This window comes from Lasiodiplodia theobromae (genome assembly GCF_012971845.1).
Source record: "Lasiodiplodia theobromae strain AM2As chromosome Unknown scaffold_29, whole genome shotgun sequence".
Classification (NCBI taxonomy): domain Eukaryota; kingdom Fungi; phylum Ascomycota; class Dothideomycetes; order Botryosphaeriales; family Botryosphaeriaceae; genus Lasiodiplodia; species Lasiodiplodia theobromae.
In genome coordinates this window covers 224270-250457 of record NW_023336494.1, presented here as the reverse complement: position 1 = coordinate 250457, position 26188 = coordinate 224270, and the positions used below count along the sequence as shown (strand labels likewise).

Sequence of the window (26188 nt, the reverse complement as noted above, 5' to 3'; positions counted from 1 at the left end):
AATTTGCCAGCGACCCGGTTAGGGTCCATCGCACGCTTCTATCTTTGGCCAGCTACATATCTCCGACACTCTCTCGTTTCCTTGGGAGCCTGACCGCCCTGAAAGGGGAGTCGCGAATATGGAATGCTTATGTGTCATACACCTCGTACTCTCAACTCTGGCTCCTTTTTTCATCTTCGGAGATGACTTTATCCCCCGCGCGGCCGAGTCGGACTTATCAGTGAACGCCACACATTAAGATACGGATACGCCGTATGCGGATACATAGCTGCTGGGCAGTGCGACGTGTTTCGGCAGCTTTTCCGTCTTAACCTTGCACACATGTCTCTTGGCCGCTTCCGGAACGGTCCGCATGCAGAGAGTTGTGATTGCTATCAGCTCGCTCTCGCTCCTCAGGCACCGCGAGCTGCAGATGGCCAGGGTCGTTGCCCCGCACTCAAGAAGTGACGTCGGGTCGTCCCGCAGGAATGCCAGCTCCACTTGAAACGAGCACGACACCGCAGCTCGAGATCACGAAATCGCCCTCGACCCTTCTTGAAACTGAGATATACTTCCTGAAACGCCTTTTCGATCGCCCAAACTCCCTGCAACCCCCGGAAGTGCCGAGTCTACCAGTTGCCGCATAGCCGTGAGCCTAATTCGAAACAACCCCTTCTGCGAAATGCCCAACCGCCTCGCAGGCAAGACCGCCCTAATCACCGGCGCCTCGTCGGGCCTTGGTCGCGCCATCGCGCTGTCTTATGCTCAAGAGGGAGCACGCGTGGCCTGCGTCGATTTATTTCCCACTCTGCGCGACGAGAAAGATCCCGCTACCGGAAAGGCGAAGCTAGTCACCGAACGACTGGCGGCCTCTTCCGCTGCCGTGCCCACGCACGAGCTGCTGCGCCAAGCTCATCCCGGCAGCGATGCCATTTTCGTCCAGGCCGACCTCACTGTCGCTGCCGACGTAGAGCACGCCGTCGCTCAGTGCGTCGAGGTCTTCGGTCGCCTTGACATCATGGTAAACAATGCTGGCATCAGCGTCGAAAGCAGCCACCCTCGCGTGTTGCGCTGTCACGAGACACCCGAGGCTGATTACGATAAGACCATGGCCATCAACACCAAGGGGGTGTTCCTGGGTTGCAAGTACGCGCTTGCGCAGATGCTCGACCAGGAACCATTGGAGGGGCAGAACGGGGACAAGGGCTGGATTGTCAACACTGCGAGCATTCAGGGGCTGTTGGCGTACCACGGCACGCGTGAGTCCCCCTCATCCTGCGGCGTTTCTCCCTCCCGTTTGATGAGAGGAGCAGGCCGATGTGCGGAAGGTAAGGATGGGGAATGTGCTGATCGCGCCGATAGCCGCTTATTGCGCGTCGAAAGGCGCCGTCGTGCAACTGACCAAGCAGATCGCGCTGGACTACGCGAAGGACAGGATTCATTGCAACTGCATCTGCCCCGGCTGTAAGTGCTTACCCGATATCTTTTGCGTGGCTTCGTGGTGCTTTAGCGAAACCCTCCTTGTTCATCTGCGCCGGCGCCACATCATTCCGGTCTGCCTACTCTAGCTGCTATTTATCCGTGCGCTTTGCCTCTTTCGCCCACTGTTACTATCTCTTCTCGATTTGCCACATCTTGCCACATCTTCCCACCGGGAAGCCGTCTGACAGAGCCGATGCCCAGTCCTCCGCACTGCAATGACGGCGAACCACCAGAGCAGCCCCGCAGCGCAGGCTAAAGTCGACGAGGCACATCCATTTGGCGGCATGGGCGAGCCAGAAGATGCGGCGAGGGCGGCTGTCTTCCTGGCGAGCGATGATGTTCGTTGGATTACCGGTCAGCCGATCGTCGTTGATGGTGGGTATAGCATTCAATAGGTGAGTCGACAACTCAGGTAAGGTTGCAACGAGATCGATTGCAGGTCATCTTTAAGCTTGGTCCTTTCAATCATTCGCGTGTTTGGCTTAAATGTCATTTGAAAGATGGTTAATGTTGAGGTAATGCAAACAACCGACACACAGCCTGTTGAGGCATTCCATCAGCGAGAGAGGCGACTTCTAATCTCAGACCTCACAAGTATTTCGTATTGTTCACAATTTGATGGTTTCTGAATTTTAAGACCTTCTATCTAGTCCTTCTACCATAATTGCCCACTAACCAATTCATTGTAACTGCGCACTTGTCTTTGCGAATCCACGTGGCTTCGCCCACAAAGATACCTCCTTTGAAAGCTTCTTCCTCCTTATCTTCCATACTTCAGTATCCCAATCACTCACCGGGATCGGGCATCTACGGACAAGGGATGAAGAGTCCCCGGACTTTACTCAAGCTCTTTCAGCTGTACTCGCTCATCCAATTCCTTACAGCCTCACATTCTGAAATCAGAACTCCATTTTCAGAAGAATTCGATGCTCAGCAGACATATGAAATGACGCTAATGCTCACCATCCTTGATCAACAATATTACTGAACACCATGACCTCCTCGTTGTTTACCAATCCTACACCACATATGCACGCAACCAATAAAACTCCCTAGGCCAGGGTGGCCGACCCGACAACGACCTGATCGAGTCAATACGACACACAACAAAAGAAAGAGCTGGAGCAGCGAGGAGTAATTCTGTGATTGTGTCACCAGAATTAAAGAATGGAGCTCGACGTTTTTCTAATGGGTTCTCTGTGGATTCTTGAATATGTGAGACTTGGACTATCCCAGTGATAGCCACGCCGCATTTACAGGTATCGAGGGAATTTCAAGATTACTTGCTCGTCTACAACCTACCGAGGTCATTGATACAATTCTTCTAAGTTGAGCTGATGGGTTTGCAGCCCCTGGTGGAATAGCACTAATAAATTCGACAGGTGGAGAACAAAAGAAGATCCGTTACTATTACTACCGCTGGAGGGCCTTCAGAAAGAAATTTTCTATTATTCCTGGAGGGCATAAATATCGAACCGAAGAGCGTGCCTGCTTTGCGAACAATCGTGCATTAGAGAATGTCTTCCGCTTCCGCCTGGCACAAACACCTACAGTTCTGAGATTCACTTTCGGTCGTTCCGTATCTTCTTTTTGGTTAAAGGAGGGATCTTGATACTGGAAAGATTCATAGAGTTGTCAAATCTCATCATTGTTCATTGTTACTGCCGAATATATTTGCCGTGTATTATTGCTTTTTCTTCAACACCAAGACAAGCCCCTGGTATATCTCACCACTATAACGTCATTCATCAATCTTAAAGCATTACATCATTGCATCTATCTGGTATATAAGCGGGTAGTTTGCTGCTGTATTACAAGGAGCAACACTGTTCAGTTCATTCATTTGCCCGGTTCAACAGGAGTCTTACTCAAATTCACTGGCCGCCACCCCATAAATAGTAGAGGACTAATCAGAGGCCTCATCGCTTGGATATACTTTTGACAATCAAGCCACAGTCCGAAGATGCTCACAGATGGAGGGAAATTATTGAACGAGTGGAGAGGACTATGTGGAAACGAAAGAGAAAAAGGCTGGAAGGGATTCAACTGAAGCTGTAGTAATACATTTCCCAGCTGACTTCCTTTGTTGGTAGGTGCGATCGTGAAGAGGTGGTACCAGTGCTTTCTCTCGGGTAGCTCAAGACACCACCCGTTTACCTCTTCAGTTTCGCGCCGAAGCTTTCATCGCTGTAAAGCTTAGGGGAGAAGAGATGAACTTGCAGAGCATTTGGTTGTCTAAAATAGCGGTCAGGTGTGTTCTGACTTGGAAATTTGCGAAAATCTCTGCAAATTTGATTCCGCCACCTGTCAAATTCTAATTCCTTTAGACTTTCTGGGTAGCTTCGCGAACACCGACTATATGCTTCTGGCGGTTGCCCACGCTGCTCGTGGTTACCGCGCCAGTTAATTCTGCTAAAGGAATCAACCACTAACAATACGAGAAAATATTTGGAGGAACACTAGTGACGACGCGCTAGTAGCACTGGCCCTTGCAAGTAGCTTTACAATAATACGAATGTACTAGTGTCAGGTGCACGAGTGAACACGTTTACTATGGTGTAGCATGTTAATCAGTGCTCCGTATTTTGTATGTGACCTTAGTGAGAAAATGAATATGGGGTGATATGCCCCGGGGACACAGCTGGGTGGCCAATAAAGTGTTACAATTTTGGACAATCATATCTTATAAGATCTTCCCCAGATGAAAAAGCTGGGTACGGTAAAATAATCGGATCAAGGAGTCAATCAGCTGTAATAATGCCACCCTTAAATCGACATAGAACCAGCCCTACTAGAGTAGATGTATGTAAACATATCTAAGGTCACGGCATTAGGGCGAATGGTCTGGCGATTTTAGGCGGGTTTGCAAGCTGATATAGAGTATTAGTATAAGTAACTAATAGTAAATTGAAGTGTATAACTTAAGTATAAAATTTGGTTTCATAGATGGTTAGAATAATATAACGAGGGCCTATAAAAGTAGCCGCTTTGTGTCCAAACTGGCCGTAACTCCCAATGATTGTTGAGTTTAAAGCCTTCCTTGTGATTGTGGATACGTAAAATCCTTCGGACCGAAAGCGAGCTTGCGCCCTATGAGTGACAAGCCGAAACATCACTAAAATAAGCAGAACTCTGCAGCTTCTGTTCATCCTTAACAACCATCGACCAAGTATCAATTCACCCGTATTCTGCTTCCTCAATCGCCAGAGAAATCAGAGAAAATGACCGTTTCCGATTTGCACGAACTTCCCACCGACCAGCGGCCATGGCGCAGCACTCCGCTGGTAGAATCTGTCGCGCTCTCCAATGCGGCCGGATGGTATGTAGACCTTCCTGAATCCTCGCAACGTGTTGTCAAAAACGACTGACCCACAAAAAGCAGAGTGTTTCTTAAACTTGAGAACCTCCAGCCCTCGGGCTCTTTCAAGTCTAGGTAGGTCAAGAAGATGTTCATTTTTTTTTAAAAAAAAAATAAGAAAAGAACGACGCCACGTACGCCATTACCATTACCGTTTCCACCCGACCACACCTCCCACCACGCCACCTGTCACGTGCCATTCGCCCCATCCATCTCCCAACAACTCCACCAGCCACAAGGGAAGCTCGATAAAATGGGATTTAAAAAAAAAGAAAAATGGATCAGCAGCAGGAGAAAACCCCAGACAGACCACTAACACCCGAAAAAAACAGAGGCGTCGGCAACCTAATGACGCAAGCGCTCCTGCGCTCTCCCTCGCCATCCAGCGTGCACTTCTACTCGTCGTCGGGCGGCAATGCGGGGCTGGCCGCGGTGCGGGCGGCCATCACGCTGCGACGCCCGGCCACCATCGTCGTGCCGCTGTCGACCAAGCCCTTCATGATCGCCAAGCTGCGCGCCGCCGGCGCCCGCGACGTCGTCCAGTTCGGCGCCACCTGGGCCGACGCCGACGCGCACCTGCGCGAGGTCGTGCTGGCCGAGGCGGAGACGAGGGGTGAGGTCGGCGTGTACGTGCCGCCGTTCGACCACGAGGATATCTGGGAGGGGAATAAGGGTATCGTGCAGGAGGCGCGGGCGCAGTTGGAGGAGGTGGGGGTCGAGGGCGGGAGGCCCGCGGCCGTCGTGTGCAGTGTGGGTGGTGGGGGGTTGTTCAATGGCGTTTGTAGGGGCGTCGAGGAGGCGGGGTGGGGGGTGCAGGGCACGAAGGTCGTTGCGGTCGAGACGCAGGGCGCGGCGAGTCTGAATGAGAGTGTGAAGGCGGGCAAGTTGGTGACCCTGCCGGGCATCACCAGTTTGGCGACGAGCTTGGGGGCGGTGAGGGTGAGTAAGGTGGCTTACGCGAATGCGTTGAAAGATTACGCGAGGAGTGTGGTGTATACTGATGGCGAGGCGGCGATGGGATGCCTGAGGCTGGCCGATGAGGAGAGGTTGTTGGTTGAGTTGGCGTGTGGAGTGTCTGCGACGGCTTGCTTTGGTGGGCGGCTGGAGAAAGCGGTGGGGCGGAAGCTGGATAAAGAGGAGGCCGTCGTGATTGTGGTCTGTGGTGGAAGTAATGTATCGGTGGAGATGTTGGCAGAGTGGCGAAAAGAGCATGAGGGTGTGGAATAAACAACCATAATAGTGTGTTTCTATAACATACGAGATACGAATAGATTTCGAGGCTGCAAGGTAGATCTAGATAAAACTTTCACAGGACCTATCACTAAAGAAGAATAGCTACGTTGTCCCCAGCATCAAAGATCTATAGGGCTTCAAGTGCGTCAAGTATCGCATAAACACCTCCAGGTCGCTTCAGAAAAGCAACTCGAAGCTAAGCACCCGATTCCTCCCTTTAAAATGGCACGTGACCTACTCGAGGACCATGTATTTCAACCCATCTTGATTTTTTAGAGTCTGCTGGTAGAGTATTCTGTTCTACTACTATATTGCTTCTTGAATTCGCTTCACTATTGGGTTGTACTGTGTTCTCTAAAAACGCTCAATCAAATATGCTTAGAATTTGTTAATATTAATCAAAATCGGTGCTGCACATCAACTATCGTAAACGCTGCCTTTTGTCCTTACAGAGCTTAAATTTCTACTAAAGTGCCAGCTTCCTTAGATCATTTGCACTTGACCATAGACCGAAAGACTTAAAACCACACCCCCCCGAACAACCACAGAGTTTGCTGAATTCTCTCTAGACTTTATTCTTCTGGTTAAATCTTCCATGAAAGTCAGCGCGTCCATCTTTTTGTAGAAGCCAACTTATATATACTAGTCTAGCAGGACTGAAGTGACAGAACAGTTGCCACTCCTTACCAGGTGATAATATGACTTTCAATTTTAGGGAATAATATGCGTCCGGCGATGAACTATAATGAAAACATAAAGCTTGTAATCTATTGCTATTGAGAGGTCGGAGAGGACGCTTCCATCTACTGCAAGCCTCTTAGCGTGAGCTATCGAGAAACAACACACTGTGTTCTGGTAAAGAACTCGTAAAACTGATTGGCCCCTTCTCTTGTCGCCCGCTTCGGGTGCATGCCGAAAGTCATCAAAGTTGACTGGCCGCCGCCAGTACTATAAGAAGCCCTGCACCATCATCATAAGATGATGATTCTCAACGCTATTAGCTCATGCCGCTTTTCAGTATCAACTTACGCAAGTGATGCTTCCATAGCATTTGGAGAACAGTAGCTGGTGAATGGGAACGTAGCCATCTTGCACATCTCGGCGAACAAACGAAGGCGAAAGAAAGTGCGGAGGAGTTATCTGTAGGCGGAAAAGGCTGACCATTGTCACCTGTCTTGGGCTAAGCTCTGTGGAGGGGCGCTCCAATTTATATTGCTCGCTGTAGCGATTGGCAAAGCCTCTCCCCCATATTACAGGAAGGCTAAGGGTGTTACTGGGCTAATCCGCTGCGTAATATCCACATGCTCAAGCCAAGATCTTATTGTAAAGGTTGGACAAACTCATCTGTAGTCACGAGCTTCATACGTTTAAGCTCTCCCTCATAAATGAAGCCATACCTTTTCTACGTTGGTAAATGTAAAGATCAAACTTATACGAATGCACCCGGAATATTGGGCTGGATTACCCACACTGGTAGAGCAAGGCTCATTAGAAAAGTTCAATTCGTTTTGTCAGCCGTCTTGTGGGCACCCAATTTGCAGCGCTGGGTACCTTGGTCTTCGTCGTCAATCCTCGTCCAACTTCATCACTCATATTCGGACAGATAACATATGGTCTTGAGCATAAAATGCCAAAGAAAAGTCTTTTGTTCCGATTCTCTCTCAAAACTTGGCTAGATCTCCTTGATCTCATGGTTTATGGTATCTCCTTGCAAACCATCTCTCAGTATCCTCACCTCAACAATACCCGCTTTTTACACATTGTTTTCAGCCGGCCTCCATACAACCATCAGTAACTAGAAGGAAACGTAAACGCCAAACACCGTCGTGGCTTTTATATTGCCATCAGGGAATCCAGAAGGCAAGCGCCACATGAGACAAATATCGTAATTCCATGGTACAAAAATGATGAATCTACTGCTGCTCCGCAGGAGCCGTGCCCGCGGCTTCAGGCTCCTTGAAGCCGTCAGCAGCGATCTGCTGGCCTTCAGCAGTACCCGACGCGGCCGGGTCGGTCGATGCGAGAGAGGAGATGCCGTTCATAGTGACCTTGACGGCGCCAGCTTGGACAAGCTGAATACCGTGTTAGCATGATTGCACCTAGTACTTGAATTGAGCTTGAGTAACTTACCGCTCTCCTCAAGTCATCGATGAGGTCGTCCGCATCCTCGATACCGACGCACAGCCTGATGATATCCTCAGGCATGTTCCTCTCAGCACGCGTCTTCGCATCGATACTGGCGTGGCTCATGCGGCAAGGCATGGAAATGAGCGAGTTGACGCAACCGAACGACACAGAGATAGCCCACAGACGGGCGCTCTCGACGATGCGCTCGCTCAGCTCGACGTTGCCGGTCTCGAAGCTGAGCACGGCGCCGGCGCCGCGGGCCATGCTCCAGTGCAGGTCGTACTGCGGGTGGCTCTTCAGGCCGGGGTAGCGCACGCGGAAGCCGGCCTCGTTCTGCAGGAACTCGGCGATGCGCTGGGCGTTGGCCTGCTGCTTCTCCATGCGCACACCCAGAGTCTTGATGCCGCGCATCAGCAGCCACGAGTCGAAGGGGCTCAGACCGCAGCCCGACGCGTTGATGGTGAAGAACAGCTTGTCGCCCAGCGCCGCGTCGTTGACGGCCAACACACCCGCCATGACGTCGTGGTGGCCTGACAGGTACTTGGTGCCCGATTCGTACACAATGTCGGCGCCCAGCTCGAGCGGGTTCTGCAGCATCGGCGACAGCATCGTGTTGTCGACGGCGACGATGGCGGCCGGGTTGGCGGCGTGCGTTGCCGATGCGATCGTCGGGATGTCGACGATCTTGATGAGCGGGTTCGTCGGCGTCTCGAGCAGCACCATGGCCGTCTTCGCGCCGACGACGGCTTGCACCGCGGCCGGGTCGGTGGTGTCGACGTGGTGTACGATGATGCCGCCGTTGGTCGAGAGGTACTTGAGCAGGCGGTTGGTGCCGCCGTACAAGTCGTCACCCGTCACCACCTCGTCGCCAGGTCGAAGCATGCGAGTGATGACATCCAGCGCGCCCATACCAGACGAGACGACGAGGGCGCGCCGTGCGCTCATGATCTTGGCGAGATGGCGCTCGAGGTGGGTGCGCGTGGGGTTACCGGAACGCGTGTAGTCATACTCTCCGCCGCCGCTGCCGGAGTCCTGCTTGAACGTCGCAGTCTGCAGAAAACCGGTAAGTATATGCAAAGCCGAAACTACGAGCAGTGCCAATGGAGACGGGCTATACAGAATTGCAGCCTTACCTGGTAGATCGGTGTGCTGGAGGCATTGTACTGGTCACTGCTCTCGGTGTAGACCAGCTCGGTCGCGAGAGCGTACTTCCGACCAGTGTGCGGGCTGCTGGGCGCCGGGCTGGGAGGCAGGTTGTGGCCATCCAGGTCGACCGTCTGCATGGCCTTGCCCAGCGGGCCAGTCTTCTTGGGGCCGTCGTTCGGGGCGGACATGGTGTGCGGAAATGCGGGAGTGCTGGAATAAGGTTCGCGGCGAATCGAAGGTGGCGGACGTCAGCAGAGGGGACGGTGGGCGAGGCCGACGACGGAGGGCCTCAATTGATGGAAATTGGCCGGACTGTGTTGAAGCGGAGGGATGCGGTGAGAACTGGAGAAGGTGAGAGAGAAATAGGGCGCAGCAGATTGGAGAGAGTCTCGGAAGCTGCAGGTACGTATCCGGCTGGGGTGGAGCACAAACCGTGGGGTCCTAAGCCGAAGACTCATTCTTCGCGATGGCGTCAGATCCTTTGCCGCTCATTCGCTCCGAAGTCGCTCACTCTGCGGCGCTAAAGTCGTTGCCGCATGACTCCGCCAACCATGCGAACTATCTCGACATTCGAGTTGCACATTGCCCAAGAGTTATGTTCCCATGACCATTGTATCCAAGATTCCAGTTAAATACGCGCGAATCCAGGCTTTTGGAGGTCCACCGCATGGCTCGATAAACCGTGAAATCATCTTTGCTGCAACATGGCTCCTACAAACTCCATATTCCCCTGTGTTCGAGGTACCCAAATGCGCCGATCCTGCTGACCCCCCAAAAAAACGTCTGTAGAAGAAGATAAATGCCGAGCCATATACGGTAGGCTGGAGGATATGAAGGTGAAAACGCCAAAATTCGCATGAAATCATCTCGGTTGCACCGCACCCCATCCCTTGCGGCCCCGCACGTCAATCTCGAACTCGAAGATGCCCTCCTCAGTACCAACGTACAGCTTCCGCCCATCTTCACTCATTGCCAGCCCTGCAGTTCTCACACCAAAGGCTGGATTGAAGCGGCCAGACATGCCGACTCGCCGACCAATCACGCCATAATCATCGAAACCACGAGATGCAGTCTGCATGTTGCGTACGCGTTCACGTGCTCGAGCCAGCTGTCTCAACCGCCCCATCTCGATCAGGGGATCCATAGACCGTGGAGCAGACGTGGTGTTGGCATTGCTCGGGCGAGCAGCTGCTGGTGGCTCGGGGCCTGTTGCTAGAGCCGCCTCAATTGTGCGCCATGCCTCAGACGAGCTAAAACTTCGCGCACCTGTGTTCGACGAAGACCGATTGGCATCGTCGCTTGTGCTACTACCAATGGTGAGGATTACGGACGGTTGCCGACGTGGCGGATGTGGGGGGACGTACGAGCCGCTCTCACGTTCACGTTCGCTGCGGTCGCGGAGGAAATCTCTGAGGGAGCCGAGAGACGGCAGAGCTATGTTTCTGCCTTCGCTGCTGCGGTTTCTGGTCAAAGACGGGAAGCTGTCTGACGAGAGTTCTGCTCTCTGTTCCCGTGATTCGCCAGTCGTGCTTGGATAGTTGATGCTGCGAGGGATCGAGGCAATCCTTTCACGTTCGCGCTGCACTATGTCCCGGTGCTCTCTGGTGCGTAGCGCATCGAGAATGGAGCGCTCTTGTGCTGTCAAGCCGTGCGGGTCATTATCCGACTCGACGACCCCAGCATGTCGCCTTCGCTGGAGAACCGCACTCATGAACTCACCGACAACCTCGAGCGCTGCCGAAGTATCATTTGCCGCCGACGCCAATGCCCGTCTGTGCCTGTTGATGAGATCTTGCTCCTGATTCAATTCTGACTCCAGCCGCGCAATTTCGCGATTCCGCTCGTTGTTCGATGACTCGCTGGCATCTTCCACGTCGATCAACTGCGTATCAATTTTGATGACGCTGTCCTCCTTGGGATCCAAAGACAGAACCTGCCTGGCCAGAAGCCCCTCTCTTAGATCTGCAACACACACTCTCGCCTGGTCTTCGGCCCAGATCAAGAGATCCCATGGCTGAGGCGAGAAGCACATGGTGCGCACTGCACCAGGACCGTGCGAGGTGTCAGGGCGCGTTGAGCGGATGACCTGGACGATCGCATCTTCGCCAAATTCGCTTGCTCTCAGGAGATCCGTGTCAAATACTGAGATATAGCCACACTCAGAGCCAACCGCACAAAGTTTCCCTGATGGAGACCACGCAGTCGTGAAATAGCCTGTAGTTGACGAGTTCGCCGGAATGTGCAGCATTGCAACGCTTATTTTCGTCCATTCGGAGTGGCCTCCCCCCGCTGCCGTGTCCGTTTTGGTAGATTGCGTCCTTTGCCTCGACCCGGAGCGCTCGAAGAAGAAGGCTTGATGGTAGTCACCGACAGCAACCATTAGGTTACCATCCGGCGAAATTGAAGCATGGTTCATGGGAAAGGGCAGGTCCAGTACAGCCTCCTCTAATCCATGTGTTAGACAGTAGACTCGGACAGTCTTGTCGTTGTTGGTGAGGACTGCGACTACCTCATCCTCTCCTCCTTCCTCTGCGCTGGCCAGCTTATGGATTGATATTGAGTTCACAATTTCTTCTCCGATCCTCTCCAATTTCACTGTTGGGGTTGAAGTAGCCGGGCGACCAAGGGGGCGGTTTCCGAGATCCAGTGGCAAGAGGGCGTCGACGTCTGCAGCCAAGGAGGAGCCGCCGGTGAGCTTGACCGCGGCAAAGTGCCCCTCGTCCTCACCGCCGCAACATAGCCAGCCGTGCCCGGATGCCGTGCATCGCGTGTCGAACGGGAGGGTCGCGATGTGGGTGCGCTTCTGGGTCGAAGTGTTGAGAGAGAATAGTTCGGCGCCGCTGGCGTAATAGAGGACGTCTTCGCCCTCGCAGCTGATGTAGTGGCGCAGCTGGTAGTGGGCGACGGGTATTGATAGAGGGTAGAGTGTTTTGAGCGGGAGGACAAGGGAATCTGTCTCGCGGAAGCTGTGCCAGGAGCTATCAGCGGGGTTCTGAGCGCGCGGAAGCAACGCGCCCACTCACAGATAGTCGTCAACAGCCATTATCAACTGCTGGTGAATTAGTCGATGCAGGTGTGCAACATTGTCATGGGAGGTTGCTGAGATTCAGAAGTTGCATCAGGCACGCATGAGCCGGCGAACGCTCATACGTCACCCGGCTCGGCGAGCGAGAAGCAGAGATCGGATGAGAGGCGCGGGACGAGTCACGGGCTGCGTGGTTGCAGCTAGGGCAGGATAGAGTTCAAGCAGCGCAGAAAGTGATGATGTATTGCAGTGTCACACAGGACGGGAGCTCCAAGTCGGACGGGGCGAGCGAGGTGTGAAGGGAGCGCCTCTGGGCTCTGTCGCCGCACGAGTCGCGCCGCCCGCACGGTGGACGCACGTGATGGCGACATGTTTTGCGCAGTCGCGAACGGCTGCGCGCGCTTCCAATTGCGAACGAAGATTTCTCGGGCGCATGCGCCGGCCAGGCCGCCTTCTCTGCATCATCCGCTGGTCGCTTGTCCCGTTCCGCGGCAATTGGCCACTCGGCATCCCGGAGCTGCGCGTGCACAAGGATTGGCGCACTGACTAGCGCGGCGTAGAAGAGCTTCGAATGCTCAACTTTTTCTCTTGTCCTCGCCTTCCCTCATCATCACCACCATCCCATTTATACCCCATTCCTCCTCCTCCATCCCCGTGTTCCCTTCGTCACCGCCCGCTGCTTGCGACGACCTCTTCGTTGAGCGCTCCCGTCCACAATGCTGTCCTCGAGGCTATCCAGAACTGTAAGTCTGCGCTGGCTATGACGCGCGCGCCCAAATGCTAACACTTGCGCCAGTTCCTGCCGCGGGCTTCCGCCCTCAGCCGCGTCTCTCCCATCACCAAGACCCCTCTCGGCTCGTCGTTCGTGAGACGGTATGCGGAGGAGGCTCAAGAGAAGGTCAAGGGCCAGGTCATCGGTATTGACCTTGGTACCACCAACTCTGCCGTCGCCGTGATGGAGGGCAAGACGCCGCGCATCATTGAGAACTCTGAGGGTATGTCATCAATTTCTTCGCGCGCCGCGACTCCGCTGACAATTGCGCCACAGGTACCCGCACCACTCCCTCCGTCGTTGCTTTCACCAAGGATGGCGAGCGTCTGGTTGGTGTCGCCGCCAAGCGCCAGGCTGTTGTCAACCCCGAGAACACTCTCTTCGCCACCAAGCGTTTGATCGGCCGCAAGTTCACCGATGCCGAGGTCCAGCGCGACATCGGTCAGGTGCCCTACAAGATTGTTCAGCACTCCAACGGCGACGCCTGGCTCGAGGCCCAGGGCGAGAAGTACTCGCCCGCTCAGATCGGTGGCTTCGTTCTCGGCAAGATGAAGGAGACCGCTGAGGCCTACCTCGGCAGGAACGTCAAGAACGCCGTTGTTACCGTCCCTGCCTACTTCAACGACTCTCAGCGTCAGGCCACCAAGGACGCCGGTCAGATCTCTGGCCTGAACGTCCTCCGTGTCGTCAACGAGCCTACTGCTGCCGCCCTCGCCTACGGTCTCGAGAAGGAGTCTGACCGCGTCATTGCTGTCTACGATCTCGGTGGAGGTACCTTCGATATCTCCATCCTCGAGATCCAGAACGGCGTCTTTGAGGTCAAGTCCACCAACGGTGACACTCACCTTGGTGGCGAGGACTTCGATATCACCCTCGTCCGCCACCTCGTCCAGCAGTTCAAGAAGGAGCAGAGCATCGACCTCTCCAACGACCGCATGGCCATTCAGCGTATCCGTGAGGCCGCTGAGAAGGCTAAGATCGAGCTGTCTTCTTCCCTCTCCACCGACATCAACCTTCCCTTCATCACTGCCGATGCTTCGGGTCCCAAGCACATCAACACCAAGCTCACCCGTGCTCAGCTCGAGGGTCTCGTCGACCCTCTGATCAGCCGCACTGTCGAGCCCGTTCGCAAGGCCCTCAAGGACGCCAACCTCCAGTCCAAGGACATCCAGGAGGTCATCCTCGTTGGTGGTATGACCCGTATGCCCAAGGTTACCGAGTCTGTCAAGAGCATCTTCGGCCGTGATCCCGCCAAGTCGGTCAACCCCGATGAGGCTGTTGCCATTGGTGCTGCTATCCAGGGTGCCGTCCTTTCCGGTGAGGTCACTGATGTTCTCCTGCTCGATGTCACTCCTCTCTCCCTCGGTATCGAGACCCTTGGCGGTGTTTTCACCCGTCTGATCAACCGCAACACCACCATCCCCACCAAGAAGTCCCAGGTCTTCTCCACCGCTGCCGACTTCCAGTCCGCTGTCGAGATCAAGGTCTACCAGGGTGAGCGTGAGCTCGTCCGCGACAACAAGCTCCTCGGCAACTTCCAGCTCGTTGGCATTCCTCCTGCCCACCGTGGTGTTCCTCAGATCGAGGTCACCTTCGATATTGATGCCGACTCGATCGTCCACGTCCACGCCAAGGACAAGTCCACCAACAAGGACCAGTCCATCACCATCGCCTCTGGCTCTGGTCTTTCGGACTCTGAGATCGAGAACATGGTGCAGGATGCTGAGCGCTACCAGGAGCAGGACAAGGAGCGCAAGGCCGCCATTGAGGCTGCCAACCGCGCCGACTCCGTCCTGAACGACACCGAGAAGGCCCTGAAGGAGTTCGAGGACCGCCTTGACAAGACCGAGGCTGGCAAGATCCGCGAGAAGATCGACTCTCTCCGTGAGTTCGTCACCAAGTCCCAGGCTGGTGAGGGCACCGCCACCGCCCAGGAGCTCAAGGAGAAGACCGACGAGCTCCAGTCCGCTTCCCTGAGCCTCTTCGACCAGATGCACAAGGCCCGCTCCGAGCAGCAGGGTGAGCAGCAGCAGCAGCAGGGTGAGGGCGAGAAGAAGGAGTAAAAATCCTACTCAGTTTTCCGCCTTCTTTCCTTGTCCTTTAGCTGTCTGTTTGCATCTAGAAAAAGCGATCTTGCATACCTCGGGTCGGTTTGAGCAAGCGTTTTGCTTTTGACGCTGCCCTCATGTAGAATATCCTCTTTCATCAGTTCTGTATTAAGTCTCTCATATCCTCTGTTGACGCCGGCAAAAAAACCTCACCTTTTCGGGAACGTTAGGAGGGTGGAGTAAGGGTTGGGTCTTCGGGAGCGACTAAAAGTCGTGATGGTTCTTTCTTCGCTTTTTGGGTCATTTGGGCGCATGGCTGCGCCGAAAAGACGGAAGAGATTTGTGAGTGTTCTGTAGGATTCACAATGACGTGTAATGAAAATTCTCCTCTCAACCCAGCTAGTGTCTTCCTGCCGTTATGCTAAATGATGCTTGCTACGCCTATCTCCCGCGCATGGAGTCTCGCCCCCGAAAGACCGTCCGGGGAAGTTCCGGCGGCGGCGGCCAGGCCCGAGGCTACCGACGCAGGAATTGCAGCAACTCCATCCTTGGCCAAGCGGGATGGGCTCCAATATAGGGTTTAGGGGTACATAATTTAACTAAGGTGAGATGTCAATGATAGCGAGCGCCTCGCGTGGGCGGTTGCGCCCCCTGACCCACAAGCGAAGAGACCGCGCTTCTATCGTGGCTAGGACTCTAAATATTGTCGCATCTCCGATCCTCTTTTTTCTCGACTTCTTTCCCGTTCCCATATTGCTGGACAAGAAAGAAGACGACTAAAAGTCATGGCCTGGCGTTTGGAAAAATCTCCTCGGTATTAACGACTGCCTCACTCCTTTCGGGTGTCTTACATCCCCGTCCACTCATTACCTTCGCCGCGCGTTCCCTTTCTTTATTTTTCCTTTTATTTTTCTTTGCCCGCGAGTTGGTCAACGTTGCTCTCATTTTTGCTCTGCCGTCGCTCGTTACTCCGTTCGTATCTCCTTGTGCATCGCACTGTGCGTTTGGTTGCCTTTACCAGTAAAGGTGATTTTCGTGTTATTCGTCCTTTCGCCTACGATCTTCTTCCCCTTCTCGGTCAACAGAAGCCTTGACGGAGAGCTTATTTCTATCGCCTTTCTTCTCCAACCTCTTGATTTTTTGTTCTTTGCTCTGCCTTTCGTTCTCTTCTTCATCCCGTTCGTTTATTCATTCGTCCACTCCTTCGTGTTATCGTTCCTTCTTTTCTCTATTCCTTTTCATTGATAATCCGGGTTTTCGATTACTCCCGATACCTCCAACCGCAACCCGCAGAACAGCAGGAACACCAAACGCGCCCCCAAAAAGGAAACCATGGCCATCCTTCCCGACCGCCCGGGCATCGAAGTCACCGTCCGCATCCACGACCCGGCCAGCACGCCGAACTCGCTCATGTCCGTCTCCTCGAACCGTCCGAAGACGCCCACGCCGCCGCCAGACGCCTTCGAGTACCCGTCGCCGTCGCACAAGGACCGCGCCAACTCCATCACGCGCTACATCGAAGCCATCCCCGACGCCGACTTCTCCGTCGTCATCAAGTTCACGGCGCGGAACGCGGAGCTCGAAGGATACAGCTTGGGTCTGTGCATCTACGTGGACGGCATCCGGGTGCAGGGCAGCGTGATCGACTTGAAGGGCCATGCGAGTCAGCGGGAGTGCTGGTACGTGTGCGACGGCGCGATGGGGTGGGAGGGCGGGCGGTGGGTGCAGAGGAGTTTGCGGTTCGAGGGGCTGAATGTTGGTGAGTCGTCTTCTTGCTTGCTTGCTTGCTTGCTTGCTTGCTCCTGGGGTCCGCTCCTTTCCCGTTTTTTTGTGGCCTTGCGAAGTGTTGTTTGTTTGTTTTGCGAGCGCAAGGGTGACAGGGCTGATGCGCGAGGCAGACAAGAATGCGCGGGAGAGCTTGTACCACCGGCAATTTGAAAAGCTGCAGTGCTTGGGCGAGATTAAGGCCAGGTTCTATCGTGTGCAGGAGGTGGGGAGGATTCCACATCGGGATTGTCCCAGCCCAACCAGCCCGAACGGCCTGGTGAAGTTCAACCGCGTGGCGGAGAAAGCATTGAAGGAGAAAGCGATTGATCTTCAAGCGACGTGAGTGGTGACCCTGTTGCTTTGCTGGGTGGGAAGGCTGACGGCGAACAGGACGGGGGATGTCAAGAGGACGTTTGGCAGATGCGGAAGGGTCTTAACGGAGCAGATCGACCCGACGGATGAGCCATGGGCGGAGTTTACATTCAACTATCGGTCTTGGGAGGCGTTGGAAGAGGAGGGAATCCTACCAAAGTCGGCTCCGCCGGCTACGACGTTCGACTTTCTGAACTGATGAGAGGCCATGGGTATGGAGAGGGCGGCAAATGAATGGCTTGTTCGAGCAGAAACTTGCCATGCCATCTGGCGAGCGAAACGGCACCTCCACACTCTGCTGCTCTAAACCCGCCGGTAGCCTTCTCTGGGAAAAGCAGGCAGGACGGGTGGAGCGTCTGACGAGGTAACAAACAAGCTAGGAGACTAATCTCATCGAGAGGTGAAGTAGCAAGCCCTAACGCAACCATGCAAAAGCCAGCAACATCCAAGTTGCAGAAGGCCCCGAGACGAGGTCGAAAAGGCTGTTTAAAAAGAGCGCGCGGCAGCTTCTTCCGCTTTGGTCACTTCGCGAAGCTCGATGACCGCGCTGCACATCTAGGAATGCAGGTGAACCTATCCTTGCCAGCCAGAAGTAGTCACGTGAGGAGCGCAGTACGAAACAATTGAAAAATAGACAGTATCGTAGTATCTCCACGTGGTTTTTATGGATTGCATGACCCTGTGAATGTTGGTTTCTGCCTGGCGTGACTGCCTGAGGTTCTAATGCATGACTCCGCGTGTCCGCCTGATTCGCTGGCGCCTTGACGCGCTGATGCGCCGACCACGCTTACCTCTTTCCTCCACTTGAAGACAACCCAGCAAACGCCGATAGCTATCCAACCCTTGCGTGGCTCCTACGCAGCGCACCTAGCGCATCGTCGGCTATCGTCGTCCCACCTCTTCTACAGGCAACCCAGGAGCGTCCTCCCTTGCAGCCTTGCAGCCTCGCCAACAGGGTTTATTTCCTGGCACAGCGCAAGGCTGAGCTCACCCGCAATCTGCTTCATTCGCACCTCGTTTTCCCTTGCCTCCACATCACCTCCAGCTTTCCACCCTCGGGCATTCGCGGCTGATCTTCCGTGCCAACGGGCGCTTACATGTAACCGGTCGCAGAAGCTTCGTCATGGCAATCCTACCTGATATTCCCGGCCTGAAGGTCGAGGTAAAGGTGAACCGCGAGCCACTCGAGGAGTTTCGCAATGAGGATGAACCAGACACTTCAAACACTGTTACACGATACGTTGAGGCAACTTCAGGCGCTAATTTCACTGTCCAAATCACCTACGACGAAGCACTTGATCCAAAGTACAAGGATTGGGACATCTCTTCGGCTCTTTTCCTTGATGGCCAGCGAGCCGACAAATGTACTACCCGGAGAGAGAAATGGAGACACGACGGACAGTCGACGGTCACTTTCACCGGAGTGCGCGGTTTTGAGAATGGAAAATATTGCCTCCGGAAGATGGCCTTTTCGCAAGTCAACATCGGTACATCTGACTGCTTTCTTGTGAAATTCCGAAGTAATCGCATGTTCCTAGAGCTCAAGCTAACCGGACTTGTGACCTTGCAGTAGATGACAATGATCAGATCCCGTCTTCAACTGCGCAAGTTGAAGCATTTCGGTCTCTGGGCGAGATTGAGGTTACTTTCCGGCGGAGCAAAGTGCTGCCGGAATCTTACCCCAGCTCAAAGAGAATGTCGAACTACCAGAACTTCAACATTATGGACAGCATTCCGGAGAAGAAGCTCAAAGGACGGGCAATCAGCCACCAGGTGGAGTGAGTGTAAACCACAGAGAATTGCTTTGAACAATACTAATCATCACAGTCTTGGTGAGGCGCAACCGCTCGAGTACCACGGCACCAGCTGGTCCACCTCTACGAAGATTGACGATAAGCCTTTCGCTACATTCGTATTCCGCTACCGCTCCAGGAATGCACTGAAGGCAGAGTGCATCATCTCGAGGACCGTTTCGCCCGAGCCGCTTGAGGATCGTCCAGTCGAGGCTTTGACAGCGGATGAAGCCCGCGAGCTCGTTCGACGCCTCAGAGTAAGCCTCTCCTTTGGCGTCTTGTTTATCCGTGGTCGCTAATTGCCCAAAATCAGGACCGGAGAAGATCAAGCCAGACTCTGCAGCCGGAAGTCAAGCAGGAAGTCAAACAGGAGTCTGATCAGAACAAGCGTCTTAGTGACGTCAATATCATCGATCTGGGAAGCGATGACTCTGAAATCGAGATCACCGATGTGCGTCCGAAAAAGCGTCAGCGCACATCCGGACCCCCGGAAGTCATCGACTTGAGCAGCGATTGAGGAAGAATACACAGTAGCAGAAAGCAGTCCGATGGTTTTCTTATGATTATCCGCTTATGGTAAGATGTGGTGGGTATAGCCGTCACTCTTTCTCGGCGTGGTTCTCGAGTTTGTACCAGCAAGATTCTACAGTGGGGTAGTCTTTGGTTAAGAGGTGCCTGGGGTTTGTCGGAGATTAACCGGCGAAAGGAGAGATTCACCATTCAACTATCCGGGTTTCATGAGGGTTTTGCAGATACAGCAAGTTTAAGCACTAGCAAAGCTCTATCAATTTTCTTATATATTGCTTGTATGAACTTTATCTGCGCGCTGTATCTCCCGTTCCTATCACATGAAGAGTTTTGTCATCGAGACAACCGGGCGGTTTCCTCTTTCGGTCTAAATAGCTGCACATGACTTCGTGGCTACCGCTGGTGCTACCGACTTTGACAAATGAGGTTAATGCAACTGGTCAATGCCTTATATTCTGTACTACCTCGCCAATTTTCTGCAAAATACCTTACTTCGACACCAGAACCCGACGCCGCAACTATTCAATTGGTGCAAGTCCTCCAACGCTGCTACTGCTGCAGAGTCTGCTACTACTGAGAGCTAGCATTGACGCTCCTCGCATTCTGTGTCGACTCCCTCCCACGCGACAATTGCGCATTAACTCACCCACTCAGCTTCACCTTTTGATGGTTAAGGCTGCTCTGGAACGCGCGTACAGAAGTCCTTGACGACTCACCGCTGCGGTCGTTTCACATCACTCAGAGCTCAACTTCAGCACGTTTCTATCGATGGTTGCAGGCCGATTTCGTCAGCTTTGATCCCAGACACCATTTCAAACTGATAGCGGCTCCGAGCCCTCACCTGCTCGTGCGTCCGACCAGCTACCCTCAGTATCCAGGATAAAATACCAACGCCCATCATGGCTATCATACCATCGATCCCTGGAGTCCAAGCCCATGTGAAAGTTAATGGAAAGCAAGTTAAAGAGTATGCCGACAGCTCTGAGTGCCATGAAGATGATTCCATGGTGAGATACATCGAGGCCGTTTCAGGTGCCAGGTTCACCATTCACTGCAAAGTCTGGCATCCCTACGATCTTCAAGGACAGGACATTCGAGCTAGGGTTTGGGTGGATGGCAAGAGAATTAAAGGATGTGTCATTACACATGACGAACATGAAGAAAGGCAGGGCGAGATGAATGTGAAAGGAGTCAAGTCATTCAAAGATGGGAAAGGAACAATTGCGCCTATGGCTTTCTCTGAACTCGATATCGGTAAGTTTCTTCCAATATCCTCGTTCACGCCGGACAGACACTTCAAAGAGAGAAGAATGGCGTTCTTCATGCATGAAACATTAATACGAAGCCTTCCTTCTCCAGACGAGAATCACAAAGACATCCCAAGCCGCAAGCTTCACGAGAAAGTCACCTCTGTGGGAACTATTCGCATTGAGATTGAAAGAGGTCAAGCAAAGGTGAAAGCTCGCCGTGATAGGACCACCACGATGGATGAGATTGGCAAGATTTCAGAGAAAGCTCTGAAAGGAAAATCTTTGTCCCACCAGGTCAAGTAAGCCTGAACCCCTGATACTCGGCATCTTTTCTATCACTAACAAGTTACAGACTACAAGCATCTGAGCCAGCAGCATATTCTGACGTGTACAGCTTCGTGCCGGATAGCGAAGGGGAAATTGCTACTTTCGTCTTCCGATACCGCTCCAAGAGTGCACTGCAGGCAGAAGGAATCATTCCAAGAACGCCGTCGCCCACGCCGCTTGAAGAACGCCCGCTGGAGGAGCTGAAACCGGAAGAGCTTCGGGAGCTTCTGCGTCGTCACAGGGTAAGTCCATCGTTTGTCGTGGTAGCATTGCTACCTTTCTGCAAGTTCTGCAAAGCGCATTATCTGACGAGATATGCTACAGGAACGGGATGCCGCTGCTTCTGCGGTGAAGCGGGAGTTCAAGACTGAGGACACTGGTGACGACAGCAGGACTGGCATGGATCATGCGCAGTCTGACCTGGAGATCACTACCGTTAGACGGATTAAGCGTCCGCGTATCTCTGGATCCGTTGAAACTATCGACCTAACCGATGACTAAGTCAAGTCTTCGGCTTCTTTCACGGAAAGGAAGATCGGATGATTATTCCAACTGAGATTTCTTTCAAAACGGCGTTTATCGGGAAGCGCGGCGGATCTCAACTTCAACTTTCAAGGGGCTATCTCGAGCGCTAAAAGCAGAGTTAGCAAGACCAGTCTCTGGCCTTTATTAAAAGGCTCTAAAAGCTTTTGAGAGGGTATAAACGGCTTCGGCAGCAGAGAGCGAGAGAGAAAGAGAGACAGAAAAGTTCTAAAAGGCGTTGGGATATTCTGGAGTTTTTAGTGGTGTGAAAAATCTCACAGTAAACTGGATTGAAGGCGTCATAGGAAATGCATAGCGTTAAATGTTGATGGGATCGTAATCTCTCGATAGGTCCACACAAAAGAGACCAGTGATTTATTCGCCTTGTCTATTGCTCCCTCCACTCCATCAAAAAAAAAAAAAAAAAAAGCTAGTAGAACACTTTTAAGAAAAACAATCAAGGTTTCTCCATCGCATAAAGCGCCTTTGACATGTCTATGCGAAATCTTACAGCATAATAAGGCCTCCTAAAAAAGTTCAAGCTCTTTTCCCTCATACGTAGCAGTGGAACTACCCGAAAATCGTTAGAAGTCAAGAAATTCGAATGCCTAGACACTTCTGGTAGATGACTCAAACGCTGAGCATCAAGTCCCACTAATGTCGCAGAAGATATGCACTCTGGTAGCCATATTAGACCGGCCCGTGAAATAAGCCCACCGTGAAGCATAAGCGTAGCTATCCGTGGTCCGTTTCCATAGTAACAAATATTATGAATAGCATTGTCGGCCACCGGTCCTAATATACCTCTGCTTCCCAGTGCTAAATCTAGTGCTGTGATACCGTTGGAGCCCCTTGCATTCACATCTGCGTTGTATTCCAACAGGAGTGTCGTCATAGCTGTGTCCGAATAATGAATTGGCTTCGTGAACCTTTTCCGCGCGTGTATGTTCATAGAAGGCTTCCAAATGTTGCAGTCGGGACTTTGCCCATTTTCGAGAAGAGTTCGAGCAATGCAATAGATGAAACACTGTTGCCAAAGTAAAAAAGAGGATTTTTATGCCAAGGTGTGACGAAAAGCCATTGGAAAGGCGTTAAACCCATGTATTGAGCGTTTATATCAGCGCCTTTGTCTAGTAAGAGCTGTGCCATTGAGGTGTAGTCGATAAGCTGCCGGGGGCCTTTTATGGGCGACATCCAGTCAGCGTAAGCTGCCGCCTGAGAAAGACAAACCAGTAGGGGCTTCTCCAGATTCGAATTGACGGCCGAATCTCCAGAGATAGATTCCAGTTTCCGCCGCATGTATAGCAAAAGATTGGCAATGACGGCGAAAGACATTCCAGAATCAGGAATAAAACACATTTTACTCTTTCGCGTTGAGAGATATTGGCGTAGATTATGCGGGTTTTCGAGGGGTCGAAATTCGTCTACCATCTCATACTGGCAAGTCAATGTGGTTGACTCGGCTTTGAAGCAGTACTCCATCCCTTTGCTGAAGAATTTGGAGTAATCAAGCTCACAAACAGGGTCATCCAACTCACGCGCGTCGTAATGCTGGGTTTTGGTGAGCATGAATTTTGCAAGCTCAGTGTATCCGTTCTGAGCTCGAAATAGAATTGGTTGGCGAAAGAAGAGATGCTCAAATCCCGGTCGGCTCATGAAAGCTCGTACAGTCTCATGCATAAGGTGAATGCGATCTGCGTTGAAATCCAGCTCAATGAGGCCGCCGCAGTTGTCTTGTAGAGACTGGAGAAATTTCGATTCTGTTTCCGTGGGGACAGGATGGCTGAGCTGCTCACGGCATTCCCTTACAGTTTTGCAGCCAAAGCATCTCACAATGTTGAAGATGTCTCCAAGTCTGATAGTTTCCTCAGCGCGAAGTATTACTTCAAGTGTCAGGTAAGCCTCCCACTTGAAATCTGCAGGGATCCTCTCGATGATCGACTCGTAAAACTCGTCCAGGCCTGGAGGTACTTTTTGTAGAAGAGCTTCCAGCTCGTTGATTGATTGGATGTCATGCTGGATCAGAGCCTTTGTAATGTCTTCTATGGCAAGTTTTACCCAGAGGAAGACGCCATCAGCTTGAGTGAATATAACTTCAACGAGGCGAGCAGTCTGCTCTCTACTTTCTGGGCATGACTCCAAAACCGAGATGAGCTGCGGAGATTCGGTTAATTTCCCTTCTGTGTAGATTCGAATGTCTTTCCCGGTTCTTTCGTGGATCTTGAGATGCCTGTAGCGTCCAAAACGGTTACGAATTATCTGCCGTGGTCGGCTAGAAAAGAAAACCTTACAGCACACTGCTGATCCAGGTTTTTGGTCGACCAAGTTCGTCATGAATTCTGAAATAAGTTCAAGGTGACCATCAAGCTCATCAAGAGCGTCGATGAAGACGCATATCTTCAGCGCCGTGTGGCGTTGCCGGAGTATAGAAAAAAGCGCTTCTCGGAGATAACCCAGATTCCATGTTGAATTGAAGTTCTCACTTATCGCAAGCAAACAAGACTTGGGTATGTCTCGATACAGGCTCGGGACTTTCTTAATGACTTGGTAGAGAAGATTTCGCAGCATTCCTTCGAAGAATTTCTGGAATCTTGATCCTCGATGGTGGAAGAAGAATCCGGCCGGTATGAAAGTTCCTGGTTGGTTCCAGTTTTCCAAGAGCTCCATCGTTTTCTGGCTCTCATAGACGAATTTGAGAAGTGTTGATTTTCCGGCACCAGGTTTGCCTTCGACCCAGTATGCACCGTCTCCGTGGAGCAACCAAGGAACGAACCCGAGAGATTCGTCATTGAAGATCCACTCAAAGGTCGATTGGAAATGAGGAGATATATCCTTCAGACGGTGATCAAAGACATCCAACCAAAGTGAATTCAGAATGTCTGAGAAAAGTGTGTTAGCATTGGCGAGGTCATTCAGAAACGGATGCTTACCGTCAGAAGAATGGTTCTTCGCTTGCTTCGCAACAAGGTTTGGCCATTCGTAAGGCATTGAAGGTTCAACATTGTCGTTCACAGTTTGAGTTTCATGCGTGGCACTTCTCTTGCTCGCTGCCTTTCGAGCGAGCTCCGCATACTCGGACGAAGTCTTTCGGTCAAGGAGTTTCCTGAGGCCATCTAAAACCCCAGTGTAGTGGATATCGCCCGGACCAAATTTGACCATAGCCGAATGGTCTTCGTCAATAGAACGCACCTCTCCTGGAGCACGAGAGCAAATTTGTGTAGCAGAAGCTCTCGATACCATTATCACCCTCGGGCCACTTCGATTCCATTTGCCGTCGATATCTCGCTAAAAGTAGAGTAAGAATGCCGCTACCTCGGCTTTTAAATCGGATGACTTACGATGATAGTGTTCGTGGTCTTCGTTTCGTAAAAGGACATTACGTGGAACTTTCTGGTGTATTGGAGGGAGTTGAAGTACGAGTCGAGAGTTTCAAGATATTGCGACTCTGGGGATAAGTTCGATACCAGCTCCTTGGTGGGATCCTCGTCTACCATTGCTATCAGCTCTTCGGTTGCCATTCCGCCATTTGGGACTCCGAAAAACAATAGGCCCTTCATTCTCGAGATTGGCAGATCTTGGCCAGAGCTGCGTGCCAAAATCACCAATGCCTGTTTCAAGATGATTCCACCCAAACTATGTGCAATGAACACTATTGGCTTTGAGGGAAGCCATACAGCCGTCAGGCGTTGGGCAAAAGTGAGAGCAATGTCATAGATAGACTTGAAAGACTTGCTGTCTTTTAAGTGGGTGTCGTAACCATAGGTAATTGTTCTGATGCCCGGGATGTCCTTTGGTACAGCGTCCCTGAGCCACATGAAATTCTGTTGATCCCCACGTTGCTGCCAAGATCCAAAAGGGTGGCTTGCGAGTCCGCTGATGGCTATGCAGCTGGTGTCTTGTTAGATAATTGAATGGTAGAGGATATTTGGTAAACTAACTCGAGTATATGTTCATCATCACTCAAGTCATTCAGGACTGTGAAATCCAGGAAGTGAAGGTCAACAATGATGCGATATTTGGTGTTGCTGTACAGTGCCGAAAACAGCCACTGTTGGCCATTTTTCAGTGCTGGGGGAAGAGGATGAATGGAGACGGTCGCATCCTTTGAGCGAGTTTCTTCTGGAGCAACTAAACTTTGGGCAAGCGAGAAAACGGTGATTGTTGGAGTGCTCTCTTCTGTCGCCAGTAGATCCTGTAACATCCGGACCACTCCAGCTTCGTTGATGCTTGGCGGAAGTTGACGAACGCGATAGGTGAGAGCCTTCTGATCGCGGGCCATCTTGAGCCCGAAGTCTATATCATCAAATCAATCTGGAGTCGAAAGGACCTTGGTCCCGGAACATCGTTAGGAACTGTAGATGATGCGGTAGAAGATGCAGCTGGCAGCTCCAAAAGCTGCTGTTTCCTGATTGGTGAAGATCTCAGTGGCAAGATTGCCAACATATGTGGCTTGGTCACA

At 52.3% G+C, this 26188-nt stretch overlaps 8 protein-coding genes across 8 annotated transcripts; 5 read left to right on the top strand and 3 right to left on the bottom strand.

Annotated features, from left to right (window-relative positions):
- Positions 1–661: 661 nt before the first annotated feature.
- Positions 662–1856, top strand: LTHEOB_8904 (Gluconate 5-dehydrogenase; the record flags this gene model as incomplete). The annotated part of the gene is made up of 3 exons (XM_035518433.1): positions 662–1238; positions 1342–1443; positions 1663–1856. 3 exons carry the CDS (start codon positions 662–664, stop codon positions 1854–1856), a joined length of 873 nt encoding a protein of 290 aa, XP_035369803.1.
- Positions 1857–7965: 6109 nt separating this feature from the next.
- On the bottom strand, positions 7966–9513 carry LTHEOB_8903 (Cystathionine beta-lyase; the record flags this gene model as incomplete). Its single annotated transcript, XM_035518432.1, has 3 exons — positions 7966–8124; positions 8183–9229; positions 9313–9513. 3 exons carry the CDS (start codon positions 9511–9513, stop codon positions 7966–7968), a joined length of 1407 nt encoding a protein of 468 aa, XP_035369802.1.
- Positions 9514–10187: 674 nt separating this feature from the next.
- LTHEOB_8902 (WD domain containing protein) lies at positions 10188–12368 on the bottom strand (the record flags this gene model as incomplete). Its single annotated transcript, XM_035518431.1, has 4 exons — positions 10188–10531; positions 10592–10629; positions 10690–12291; positions 12349–12368. The coding sequence occupies 4 exons, from the start codon at positions 12366–12368 to the stop codon at positions 10188–10190; spliced, it is 2004 nt and encodes a 667-aa protein (XP_035369801.1).
- Positions 12369–13066: 698 nt separating this feature from the next.
- On the top strand, positions 13067–15185 carry LTHEOB_8901 (Mitochondrial HSP70 chaperone protein; the record flags this gene model as incomplete). The annotated part of the gene is made up of 3 exons (XM_035518430.1): positions 13067–13093; positions 13147–13345; positions 13399–15185. 3 exons carry the CDS (start codon positions 13067–13069, stop codon positions 15183–15185), a joined length of 2013 nt encoding a protein of 670 aa, XP_035369800.1.
- Positions 15186–16502: 1317 nt separating this feature from the next.
- Positions 16503–17508, top strand: LTHEOB_8900 (Mitogen-activated protein kinase-binding protein 1 q6ns57; the record flags this gene model as incomplete). The annotated part of the gene is made up of 3 exons (XM_035518429.1): positions 16503–16929; positions 17069–17276; positions 17328–17508. The coding sequence occupies 3 exons, from the start codon at positions 16503–16505 to the stop codon at positions 17506–17508; spliced, it is 816 nt and encodes a 271-aa protein (XP_035369799.1).
- Positions 17509–18432: 924 nt separating this feature from the next.
- Positions 18433–19619, top strand: LTHEOB_8899 (uncharacterized protein; the record flags this gene model as incomplete). The annotated part of the gene is made up of 4 exons (XM_035518426.1): positions 18433–18829; positions 18880–19087; positions 19137–19359; positions 19416–19619. 4 exons carry the CDS (start codon positions 18433–18435, stop codon positions 19617–19619), a joined length of 1032 nt encoding a protein of 343 aa, XP_035369798.1.
- Positions 19620–20529: 910 nt separating this feature from the next.
- On the top strand, positions 20530–21708 carry LTHEOB_8898 (uncharacterized protein; the record flags this gene model as incomplete). Its single annotated transcript, XM_035518425.1, has 4 exons — positions 20530–20884; positions 20990–21179; positions 21233–21449; positions 21532–21708. The coding sequence occupies 4 exons, from the start codon at positions 20530–20532 to the stop codon at positions 21706–21708; spliced, it is 939 nt and encodes a 312-aa protein (XP_035369797.1).
- Positions 21709–23161: 1453 nt separating this feature from the next.
- On the bottom strand, positions 23162–25223 carry LTHEOB_8897 (Small s protein; the record flags this gene model as incomplete). Its single annotated transcript, XM_035518424.1, has 6 exons — positions 23162–23166; positions 23247–23472; positions 23539–23822; positions 24021–24608; positions 24660–25014; positions 25068–25223. 6 exons carry the CDS (start codon positions 25221–25223, stop codon positions 23162–23164), a joined length of 1614 nt encoding a protein of 537 aa, XP_035369796.1.
- Between the last annotated feature and the right edge of the window lie 965 nt (positions 25224–26188).